The following is a 10,524-nucleotide window of genomic DNA, read 5'->3' on the forward strand; positions in this document are numbered from 1 at the left end:
ATAGAGGTGGGTACGGGGGGGTGGGTAGGAGGCAGGTGTGGGTATGGGGGGATGCAGGTACAGGGGGAGGGGGAAGATTTGGAGAGGGGACCTGGGGGGGGTTGGGTAAGAAGGGACCCCCACCCAGCGCTAACCTCCCCTCCCTCCCGCTGCCCGCAGGCGCTGCTGACCCAGAACTGGTGGGGCGAGATGGAAAGGTCCACGCCCGTCTGGAAACTCCTCCTCACCTTCTTCTGCCCCCCCCTCATCTTCACCAACCTCATCACCTTCAGGTGGGTGCTGGGGATGGGGTCAGCTACATAAGGGGGCACTGTTGTGGGGAAGCTTGCAGCACCGGGGTCCCTGGCTGGGGCATTGCTATGGGGAAGTTTGCAGCGCCAGGATCCCCGGCTAGGGGCACTTCTGTGGGGAAGCTTGCAGCGCCGGGGTCCCCAACTGGGGGCACTGCTGGGAGGAAGCTCGCAGCACCGAGGACCCAAACTCAGTCTATCTCTCTCCCCACCCCCACCCCCCAGGGCGATGGAGGAGGATCTGCAGCAGGAGAAGCCCCACACCCTGGAGAACCTGGATGCCGACGGGAAATGCCCCGTGGAGGAGATCCTCACGGGGTAAGGGGGGCAGCCCGGGGGGGAGAGGGCTGGGGTGCCTCATACATTGGATCCCATGGTGCTGAGGGGTCCTGCCCTTGTCCCCTCCCAGATCAGAGCAAACCCGCTCCTGGTCCTACACTTCCACCAGCACACACCCAGGTCGGGACACACCCAGCTGCGGCTACACACACAGATGCTGTGATCAGGCTCAGCTAAGTCCCCTCCCAGTTCCTGAGGCACCGCCCCCCCCCGGAGTGTAAACCCAAAATGATCCCGTCTTGCACTGCACAGCGTAAGCTCCTGAAATTCGCCCCCTCGCTTAATGTGGAGAGAGATATGGACAGCTTCCTGCCCCCTGTGATCATTTCCACACACTGGGTTTAGACAGAACAAAAACCGGTTTATTAACTGCAAAAGATTCTAAGGGATAGGAAACAGATCAGAGCAGATTACCTAGCAAATAAACAAAACCGCAAACTGAGCTTAACATGCTAGATAGACAGGAGATGAATGAACAAATTCTCCCCCGGAGCAATAAACGGGCTGGCAGATTCTGATGGCACAAGCTGCCTTGGTTTCTCCAGGTTTTCATACACAGGCTAGAAATCCCTCTAGCCTGGGACCTGCACTTCCCCCAGTTCAGTCCTTGCCCCTCAGGTGTTTCCAGGTGTTGCAGGGAGAGTGAGGTCCCCCCGTGATGTCATTGTCCCCCTTTGATACCTTCTCCCCCCTTGCTGGAAAACTCTCTTGCTGTGAGCTGGGTCAAACAGTTCCCATTGTGTCGGAGAGGTTTCTAGCGTACCCAGTTCCTGGGGTGACCCTTGTGCGTGGGGCTTTTTCCTCAAGGAGCCATTAGCATTGGTTGGCCTTTTTACCGGCATACCGGAAAGGAGGCTTGTGGGTGTCCCCAACCTCGTGACATGTTTCAGTAACACAGACACTTACTGTCACGGAGTGCGGGCGAGTCGGGGCCCTGCACCCCGCACTTCCTGCGATTCACCGTCACTCTCAGCCAGCCAGTAACACAGAAGGTTTATAAGCCGACAGGAACACAGTCCAAACCAGAGCTTGTAGGTGCAGAAAACAGGACCCCCTCAGTCAGGTCCCAGCCAGCTCCAAACTGAAACTCCCTCCAGCCCCTCCTCGGGCCTTTGTCTCTCCCCGGGGCCAGGAGGCCACCGGATCTCTTTGTTCTCCAACACCTTCAGCTGGCACCTTGCAGCGGGGGCTGGGCCAGGCCATGAGTTGCCAGGAGACAGGGTGTCGGCCATTCTTTGTGCAGATGGCATCACACCTGCCCTCTAGGGCTCTGCAATAATCACACACCCCTATCCCACCACCCAGATACATAAGAACTGCATAGGGGAAACTGAGGCACCCACGCAGTATTCAGAGAAAACATTAAGAACATTCCCACTTCGCAAACTTCATAACTTCTCATGCGACAGCTGCACACACCACACAGCGATATTAGTGTCCAGCAGATCGAGACTTTTCGAATGATACCTCACAAGGCAGATTTGGCACAAAACACATCCTCATTCCATGGCCGTGGCGGATTTTGGGGTGCCAGGGTGTGACGGAGCAGGGAGTGGGGCGGATTGACCTGGGAATGTTGCGGGGGAGTTTTACTGGGGATAGCAGGGGGGGCTTCACTGGAGGGATGATACCTGAGCATGTAACCTGAGCCGGGGGGCGGGGGGGGTTGGGGCCAGGTGACACCTTTTTGCCCGGGAAGCAATTGGTCCTGCTTTGAGCAGAGGGTTGGACTAGATACCTCCTGAAGTCCCTTCCAACCCTGATCTTCCATGATTCTATGAAAGGCTGGAGGAGGAGCCGGGGGGAGGCTGGGGAGTCGGCTGGAGGGGGTCTTGAGTTGGGAGTGGACAGGGGAAATGGAGGGAACCCCAAGGCTGGGGTCTAAGCTCCCTGCCCCCCAGAAGGGTCTATCTGAGGGGTCCCAGTTGTATCAACAAGCTCTGTTTGGGACCGTGTTCCTGTCGTCCAATAAACCTTCCAGTGTCCTGGCTGGCTGAGAGTCACGGTGAATCGCAGGAAGAGGGGGGTGCAGGGCCCTGACTCCCCCACACTTCGTGACACAGGGTGTCACCCCCCCATGCTGAGATCTGACCCCCCCCCCCACACACCCTGCAGCTCAGAGACCTCCCCATGGCTGAATCCCCGATGCTGAGATCTAACCACCCCTGCAAGCCAGAGCCCCCGCCATGGCCATGGCCCCCCCATGCTGAGATCTGACCCCCCCCACAAGCCAGAGCCCCCCCATGCTGAGATCTGACCCCCCCACAAGCCAGAGCCCCGCCATGCTGAGATCTGACCCCGCTCCCCGCAGGTCGGCGTCCTCGCTGAGCTCCCCCCGGCGGCCGGGCTGGGCCTGGCTCTGGGGCTGGCGCCGGTTCTGGGGGGCTCCGGTGACAGCCTTCCTGGGCAACGTGGTGATGTACCTGCTCTTCCTGCTGCTCTTCTCCTACGTGCTGCTGCTGGACTTCCCGCGCCCCCCGCCCGAAGGCCCCCACGCCGCCGAGGTCCTGCTCTACGCCTGGGTCTTCACCCTGCTGTGCGAGGAGCTCCGTCAGGGCTGCTTCACCGGGAGCCGGCCGCTGGCCCAGCGCGCCCGCGCCTACCTGCAGGACCCCTGGAACCAGTTCGACCTCACCGCCCTGGGGCTCTTCCTGCTGGGGGCCGTCTGCCGGTGAGACCCCCAGCGGGCCTGGGTGAAGCCCCCAGCCACCCGTCCCCCGTCCCCCCACGCCCCTGGCCTGGGCACAGTGCCCCCAGCCCTTGGCACCCGCAGCCTCCCATCTCCCCATCCCCCTGCCTGGGCACGGTGCCCCCAGCCCCTGGCACCCGCAGCCTCCCATCTCCCCATCCCCCTGCCTGGGCACGGTGCCCCCAGCCCCTGGCACCCGCAGCCTCCCATCTCCCCATCCCCCTGCCTGGGCACGGTGCCCCCAGCCCCTGGCACCTGCAGCCTCCCATCTCCCCCTTGCTCAGCACCCCCATGGGCCTAGCACCCATAGCCTCCCGTCCCCCCACTGCTCAGCACCCCCACCCACAGCCTCCCATCTCCCCATCCCCCTGCCTGGGCACGGTGCCCCCAGCCCCTGGCACCCGCAGCCTCCCATCTCCCCCTTGCTCAGCACCCCCATGGGCCTAGCACCCACAGCCTCCTGTCCCCCCACTGCTCAACACCCCCACCCGCAGCCTCCCATCTCCCCACCCCCCTGCCTGGGCATGGTGCCCCCAGCCCCTGGCACCCGCAGCCTCTCGTTCCCTCCTCGCTCAGCACCCCCATGGCCCTGGCACCCGCAGCCTCCCGTCTCCCCATCCCCCTGCCTGGGCATGGTGCCCCCAGCCCTTGGCACCCGCAGCCTCCCATCTCCCCATCCCCCTGCCTGGGCATGGTGCCCACAGCCCTTGGCACCCGCAGCCTCCCATCTCCCCATCCCGCTGCCTGGGCATGGTGCCCCCAGCACTTGGCACCCACAGCCTCCCATCTCCCCATCTGCCTGCCTGGGCATGGTGCCCCCAGCCCCTGGCACCGGCAGCCTCCCAGCCCCCCATTGCTCAGCACCCCCGTGGGCCTGGCACCCTCAGCCTCCCATCTCCCCCTTGCTCAGCACCCCCATGGGCCTAGCACCCGCAGCCTCCCATCCCCCCATCGCTCAGCACCCCCACCCGCAGCCTCCCATCTCCCCATCGCCCTGCCTGGGCATGGTGCCCCCTACCCCTGGCACCCGCAGTCTCCCATCTCCCCATCCCCCTGCCTGGGCACGGTGCCTCCAGCCCCTGGCACCCACAGCCTCCCGCCCCCTCCTCGCTCAGCACCCCCGTGGGCCTGGCACCCTCAGCCTCCCGTCCCCTCCTCGCTCAGCACCCCCGTGGGCCTGGCACCCTCAGCCTCCCGTCCCCTCCTCGCTCAGCACCCCCGTGGGCCTGGCACCCTCAGCCTCCCGTCCCCTCCTCGCTCAGCACCCCCGTGGGCCTGGCACCCGCAGCCTCCCGTCCCCTCCTCGCTCAGCACCCCCGTGGGCCTGGCACCCTCAGCCTCCCGTCCCCTCCTCGCTCAGCACCCCCGTGGGCCTGGCACCCTCAGCCTCCCGCCCCCTCCTCGCTCAGCACCCCCATGGGCCTGGCACCAGCAGCCTCCCGTCTCCCCATCCCCCTGCCTGGGCATGGTGCCTCCAGCCCCTGGCACCCGCAGTCTCCCATCCCTGCCCAGGCATGGTGCCGCCCCCCCATCCCAGTTGCCCCCATCCCACCAGGCATGGCTCCGTACCTGCCCCCCCGGCACAGAGTCACACCGCATGGCCCCAGCTGTGAGTGGGGAGGGTGTTGGGGTCCCCCTGACCCATCCCCCACCTCGGCCCAGAATCACCCCCCGACTGAGCTGGGGTCCCTGGCTGTGGTTTGGGGAGGGGATTGGGGGCAGCTCCCCGCTGTGCTAGGGAGATTGGACCCTGGCTCAACCCCCTTCCCCCCGCCACAGGATGTTTCAAGGGACCTACCCATTGGGGCGCACCGTGCTCTGCCTGGACTTCATGGTCTTCACCCTACGTCTCATCCACATCTTCGCCGTCAACAAACAGCTGGGCCCCAAGATGATCATCGCGGGCAAGATGGTGAGCGGGGGATCGAAGGGGCTGAGGGACGGACGGAAAAGGGGGGGGCAGGGTGGGAAAGGGCGTGGAGGTGGGGTTTGGGGGGATTCTTGTGTTGAGGGGGGCAGTGGAGGGCTCTGGCCAGGAAGGGGATATGGGGGGGGCTCATGGGGGTTATGGGGGCAGTGGAGGGGCTCTGGCCAGGAGGGGGATGTGGGGGCCCCAGGGCGGGTTGTGGGGGGCAGTTGGGGTCTGACCAGGAGGGGGATGTGGAAGTTGTGGGGGGTCTGACCAGGTGGGGGCCAGTGGAGGGTTGGGGGGGACCCATCCCAGGTGCTCATGCTCCCCCCCCGACAGATGAAGGACGTCTTCCTCTTCCTCTTCTTCCTGGCCGTCTGGCTGGTGGCCTACGGGGTGACGACCGAGGGGCTGCTGCATCCCAGTGACAAGCGCCTGGCCTGGATCTTCCGCCGTGTCTTCTACCGGCCCTACCTGCAGATCTTCGGCCAGATCCCGCTCAACGAGATCGATGGTGCGGGGCATGGCTGCCCCCAGCCCCAGGACGGGGACTGGCTGGCTCAGGGGGGCGGTGAATGGGGCATGGGGCCTGTCCCCTCTAGGGGGTGCCGGCTCCCCCTGGCCCCAGGGCGGGGACTGGCTGTCTCAGGGGGGCGGGGAATGGGGTGAGCAGCCTGTCCCCTCTAGGGGGCGCCGGCTCCACCTGGCCCCAGGGTGGGGACTGGCTGGCTCAGGGGGGCGGGGAGTGGGGTGAGCAGCCTGTCCCCTCTAGGGGGCGCTGGCTCCCATCTGGTCCCGGGGTGAGGACTGGCTGGCTCAGGGGGGCGGGGAGTGGGGCCCGGGGCCTGTCCCCTCTAGGGGGCGCCGGCTCCACCCGGCCCCAGGGTGGGGACTGGCTGGCTCAGGGGGGCGGGGAGTGGGGTGAGCAGCCTGTCCCCTCTAGGGGGCGCTGGCTCCCATCTGGCCCCAGGGCGGGGGATGGGCTGGCTCACAGATCTCAACCCCCCCACCCCCAGCAGCGCAGATCGCGGGGTCGAACTGCACGGACGACTCGGGGGCGAAGGAGGGCACGCCCTGCATGAACACTTACGCCAACTGGCTGGTCCTGGTTCTCCTCGTCATCTTCCTCCTCGTCGCCAACATCCTGCTCCTCAACCTCCTCATTGCCATGTTCAGGTACCACCTGGCGGGCCCCGGGGGTGCGCAGGGAGCTGGGGAGTGTGCGAGGGGCAGGGCGCAGTGGGACACGTGTACCCTGCGTTAAGATGTGCGCAAGGGGTCAAGTGAATGAGTGCGTGTGGCGAGCATGGATGGTGCCGGGCACTAGTGCAAGGAGAATGCGTGAAGAGTGAGTTGACATGTCAATGCACTAGAACGTGTGGATGGAGAGTGGAGGAGTGTGCAAGGCCCCAGGGCACAAGTGAGGGTGGAGGGTGAGCTGACAAGCATGCAAGGCCTGGTACACGAGCATGTGCAGAAAGTGAGCTGACAATTGTGCAAGGCCCCCGTGCACTGGTGTGTGCGGACAGTGAGCTGCTGTGTGTGCCAGGCCCCGGAGCACCGGCACGGACAAAGGGTGAGCTGATGAGCGTGCAAGCCCTGGTGCACTAGCATGTGCATAGGACACACTGAGGATTGTGCGAGGTGCCAATGCACATGCGTGTGCAGAGGCAGAGCTGACCAGCGTGAGGCCCTTGTACACTAGTGCATGCAGAGGGAGAGCTGAGGAATGTGCGAGGCCCCAGTGCACTAGTGCATGCAGACGGCGAGTTGATGAGCGTGCGAGGCCCCAGTGCACTAGTGCATGCAGAGGGCAAGTTGATGAGCGTGCGAGGCCCCAGTGCACTAGTGCATGCAGAGGGCGAGTTGATGAGCGTGCGAGGCCCCAGTGCACTAGTGCATGCAGAGGGCGAGTTGATGAGCGTGCGAGGCCCCAGTGCACTAGTGCATGCAGAGGGAGAGCTGAGGAACGTGCGAGGCCCCAGTGCACTAGTGCATGCAGAGGGTCTAGTTGATGAGCGTGCAAGGCCCCAGTGCACTAGTGCATGCAGAGGGAGAGCTGAGGAATGTGCGAGGCCCCAGTGCACTAGTGCATGCAGAGGGCGAGCTGAGGAACGTGTGAGGCCCCAGTGCACTAGTGCATGCAGACGGCGAGTTGATGAGCGTGCGAGGCCCCAGTGCACTAGTGCATGCAGACAGCGAGTTGATGAGCGTGTGAGGCCCCAGTGCACTAGTGTATGCAGATGGCGAGTTGATGAGCGTGCGAGGCCCCAGTGCACTAGTGCATGCAGACGGCGAGTTGATGAGCGTGCGAGGCCCCAGTGCACTAGTGCATGCAGAGGGAGAGCTGAGGAACGTGCGAGGCCCCAGTGCACTAGTGCATGCAGACGGCGAGTTGATGAGCGTGCGAGGCCCCAGTGCACTAGTGCATGCAGACGGCGAGTTGATGAGCGTGCGAGGCCCCAGTGCACTAGTGCATGCAGAGGGAGAGCTGAGGAACGTGCGAGGCCCCAGTGCACTAGTGCATGCAGACGGCGAGTTGATGAGCGTGCGAGGCCCCAGTGCACTAGTGCATGCAGAGGGAGAGCTGAGGAACGTGCGAGGCCCCAGTGCACTAGTGCATGCAGAGGGCGAGCTGATGAGCGTGCGAGGGCCTGGTGGGGGCAGCCTAGTGTCCCTTTGCTCCCCCGCCCGTCTGACATACCCCTCGCCCCACCCCCCAGTTACACCTTTGCCAAGGTGCAGGGCAACAGCGACACCTACTGGAAGTCGCAGCGTTACAGCCTGATCCTGGAGTATCACAACCGGCCGGCCCTGGCCCCCCCCTTCATCATCATCAGCCACCTGCGCCAGCTGCTGCGCCACCGGGCCCGGGGGGGCTCTGCCAAGAGCCGCCACTTTGGTGAGTGGCTGCGGGGGGGGGCTCCTAGCAGGGGTGGGGCAGGACCAGGGGCAGTGCTGTGGGGGCAGGGACAAGGGTTTGGAGGGAGGTGGCAGTGCTGGGAGGGGTGGGGGGGCAGATCTGAGGGTCGCTCTGCGGGTCTTTTGGGGGGGGGTCACCAAGTTGATGTGGGGCTGGAGCTGGCCCCCACCGGCTTTTCATGTGTCTGCCTCCCCCCCCCCGCCCCGCCCGGACGCCTGGGTCCCCAGCGCGGGACCTGTCCCCGGAGCAGGACGCCCAGCTGCTCACCTGGGAGGCCGTGCAGAAGGAGAATTACCTGGTAGCCCTGGGCCGCCAGAAACGGGACAGCGACACCGAGCGGCTCCGGCGGACATCTCAGAAGTGAGGGGGGCTGGGGGGGGGCTGGAGAAGAGGGATGTATGGGGGTGCAGGGAGGAAGGGGCAGGGTGAGTATGGGGGATCAGGGGTGCATTGAGCAGCTGGGGTGTATGCGGTTGGGGGTTCAGGGAGGGAACGGTGAATCTGGGGCTGGGGTGAGTATGGGGGGGAGAGCATTAGAGTTGGGGGTCACCTGGAGATCCAGGGAAGAATCAGGGGGCCCCCCCAAGTGACCCCCCGTCTCCTCCCCCATGCAGGGTCGACCAGGCCTTGAAGCAACTGGCTGAGGTCCGGGAGCAGGAGCGACGGCTCAAGACCCTGGAGACCCAGGTACGGGGTTGGGGGACACGTGGGGTACAAAGACAGGGGGATCTGGGGGGGGATAATAGAGAAGGGGTGGGGGAATCAGGAGAGGCCGTGTGGGGGGTCAAGAGGGGCAAAGGTGGTGGCAGAGGGGGCCTGAGGGGTCCGGGGGAAGGGGGGGCGGCTGAGGTGGGGGAGTCAGGAGGGGTCATGTGGGGGGTCAGGAGGGGCAATGGGGGCAGCAGAGGGGGGCTGAGGGGTCCGGGGGAAGGGGGGGGACAGCTGAGGTGGGGGGGATCCTGGGGTGAGGGGCTGCGGGGTCCTCAGCACCTGCCCCACTCCCCACCAGATGGAGAAGTGCACCAGCGCCCTCTCCTGGATGGTGGACACCCTGGCTCAGAGCGACCTGGGAAAGAACCGCCCCGCCCCCCCCGCACTCAAATCAGGTGAGTGACCCCCCCATCCACACCCCTGCCCTTGTATCCCACCCAGTGCCTCCTGCCCCCCAGCACTAACCACCCCCCATTGCCCTGGGCTCCCCCTATAGGGTGCCCCCTCCCTCCCCCCTGCACTGCCCCCACTCTCCCCATGGGAACCCCCTTCCCTTGATCCCCAGTTGCTCCTCCCGCCCCCAATAGTCCCTATGGGGCCCCTCCCCCGATCCTGGAGCATGGCCCCGCAGGTGTCCTCCCCCCTGCATGGAGTTCCCGGGTTTCCACCCCCTCCGCCCCCGAGAAACAGGCCAGAGCCAACTGGGGAGGGTGGAGTGATGAAGGAGTTTATTCCCCACCACACACACTGGGGCTGGCTGGTGGCTGTGGGGGGCTGCATGCCCCCCCACCCCGGCTTGCCCTGATATTACAGCTGCCTGTCCTGAATCTGCCTGTTGCCCCCAGACTGACCCCCCAACCCCAGCGAGCGAGGACATCAGCTGCGGAGAATGGACACCCAGCTGCGAGCACAGGCATCCGGGCACCATGGACTCCCCCCCGCCCCCGCCACTGTGAACCCAGGCATCCGGGCACCATGGACTCCCCCCTCCCCCCCGCCACTGTGAACCCAGGCATCCGGGCACCATGGACTGTCCTGGGGGGCTGGAGTTCAGGAGATCCCTGCTGTGAACCCAGGGGTCCGGATGCCACAGACTCTTGGTGGGAGGTGGGGAAGGAAGAGAAATCTCAGGGCACCCCCAAGCGGATCCCCCGTGACAAAGCGGGGTTTTATTCATCTTGTTATATTGCATGTGAGTCTTACTGTCCTACGCTAATACTCTGTGTGCCTCAGTTTCCCTGTGTGCTGCACCAGTGCTTTGGTGGTGGGAATAGGGGTCTGGGACTTTGGCTGAGACCCTCGGGGGCAGGTGAGGTGGCTCCGGTGCCCTTCATAACCTGAGGCCCAGGAGGGGGCTGCGACCAGGTGACTCTTTGCCCGGGAAGCAAGACAAAGACAAGGAGGAGAAGCAACGGGGGTGGGGGTGTCGGAGGTCAGGTCACTGGAAGCCTGCTTGGGGGTAGGGGGGCTGTGTAGCAGGGCGGGGCACTGTGACCAAGTGGGACTGTTCTTAATGTTTCCTCTGAATAGTGTGGGGGTGCCTCAGTTTCCCCTAGGCAGTTCTTAAGTATCTAGGGGATGGGATAAGGGTGTATGATCCTTGCAGAGCCCTAGAGGGCAGGTGTGTGCAGGGGTCTGGACACAGAGAATGGCCGACACCCTG

The 10,524-nt window shown here is 64.8% G+C and overlaps 1 protein-coding gene across 4 annotated transcripts in view; it reads left to right on the forward strand.

Annotated features, from left to right (window-relative positions):
• The window catches only part of TRPM4 (transient receptor potential cation channel subfamily M member 4), a 29,239-nt gene extending 18,967 nt beyond the window's left edge, over positions 1–10,272 (forward strand). For 2 of the 4 annotated variants that reach the window (XM_078850007.1, XM_078850009.1), the window contains exons 15-25: positions 160–272; positions 516–608; positions 2,941–3,300; positions 5,098–5,230; positions 5,567–5,741; positions 6,244–6,403; positions 7,951–8,129; positions 8,378–8,510; positions 8,765–8,837; positions 9,160–9,256; positions 9,707–10,272. In XM_078850007.1, coding sequence (XP_078706133.1) covers positions 160–272; positions 516–608; positions 2,941–3,300; positions 5,098–5,230; positions 5,567–5,741; positions 6,244–6,403; positions 7,951–8,129; positions 8,378–8,510; positions 8,765–8,837; positions 9,160–9,256; positions 9,707–9,711 — 1,521 coding nt within the window. In that variant the 3' untranslated portion in view covers positions 9,712–10,272. Of the gene's footprint in view, positions 1–159; positions 273–515; positions 609–2,940; positions 3,301–5,097; positions 5,231–5,566; positions 5,742–6,243; positions 6,404–7,950; positions 8,130–8,377; positions 8,511–8,764; positions 8,838–9,159; positions 9,257–9,706 lie in introns of those variants that run through there. The other 2 variants (XM_078850008.1, XR_013634909.1) reach the window with 2 other exon arrangements.
• The last annotated feature ends 252 nt before the right edge of the window (positions 10,273–10,524 follow it).

This window comes from Lepidochelys kempii, chromosome 23 (assembly GCF_965140285.1).
Source record: "Lepidochelys kempii isolate rLepKem1 chromosome 23, rLepKem1.hap1, whole genome shotgun sequence".
Classification (NCBI taxonomy): Eukaryota; Metazoa; Chordata; order Testudines; family Cheloniidae; genus Lepidochelys; species Lepidochelys kempii.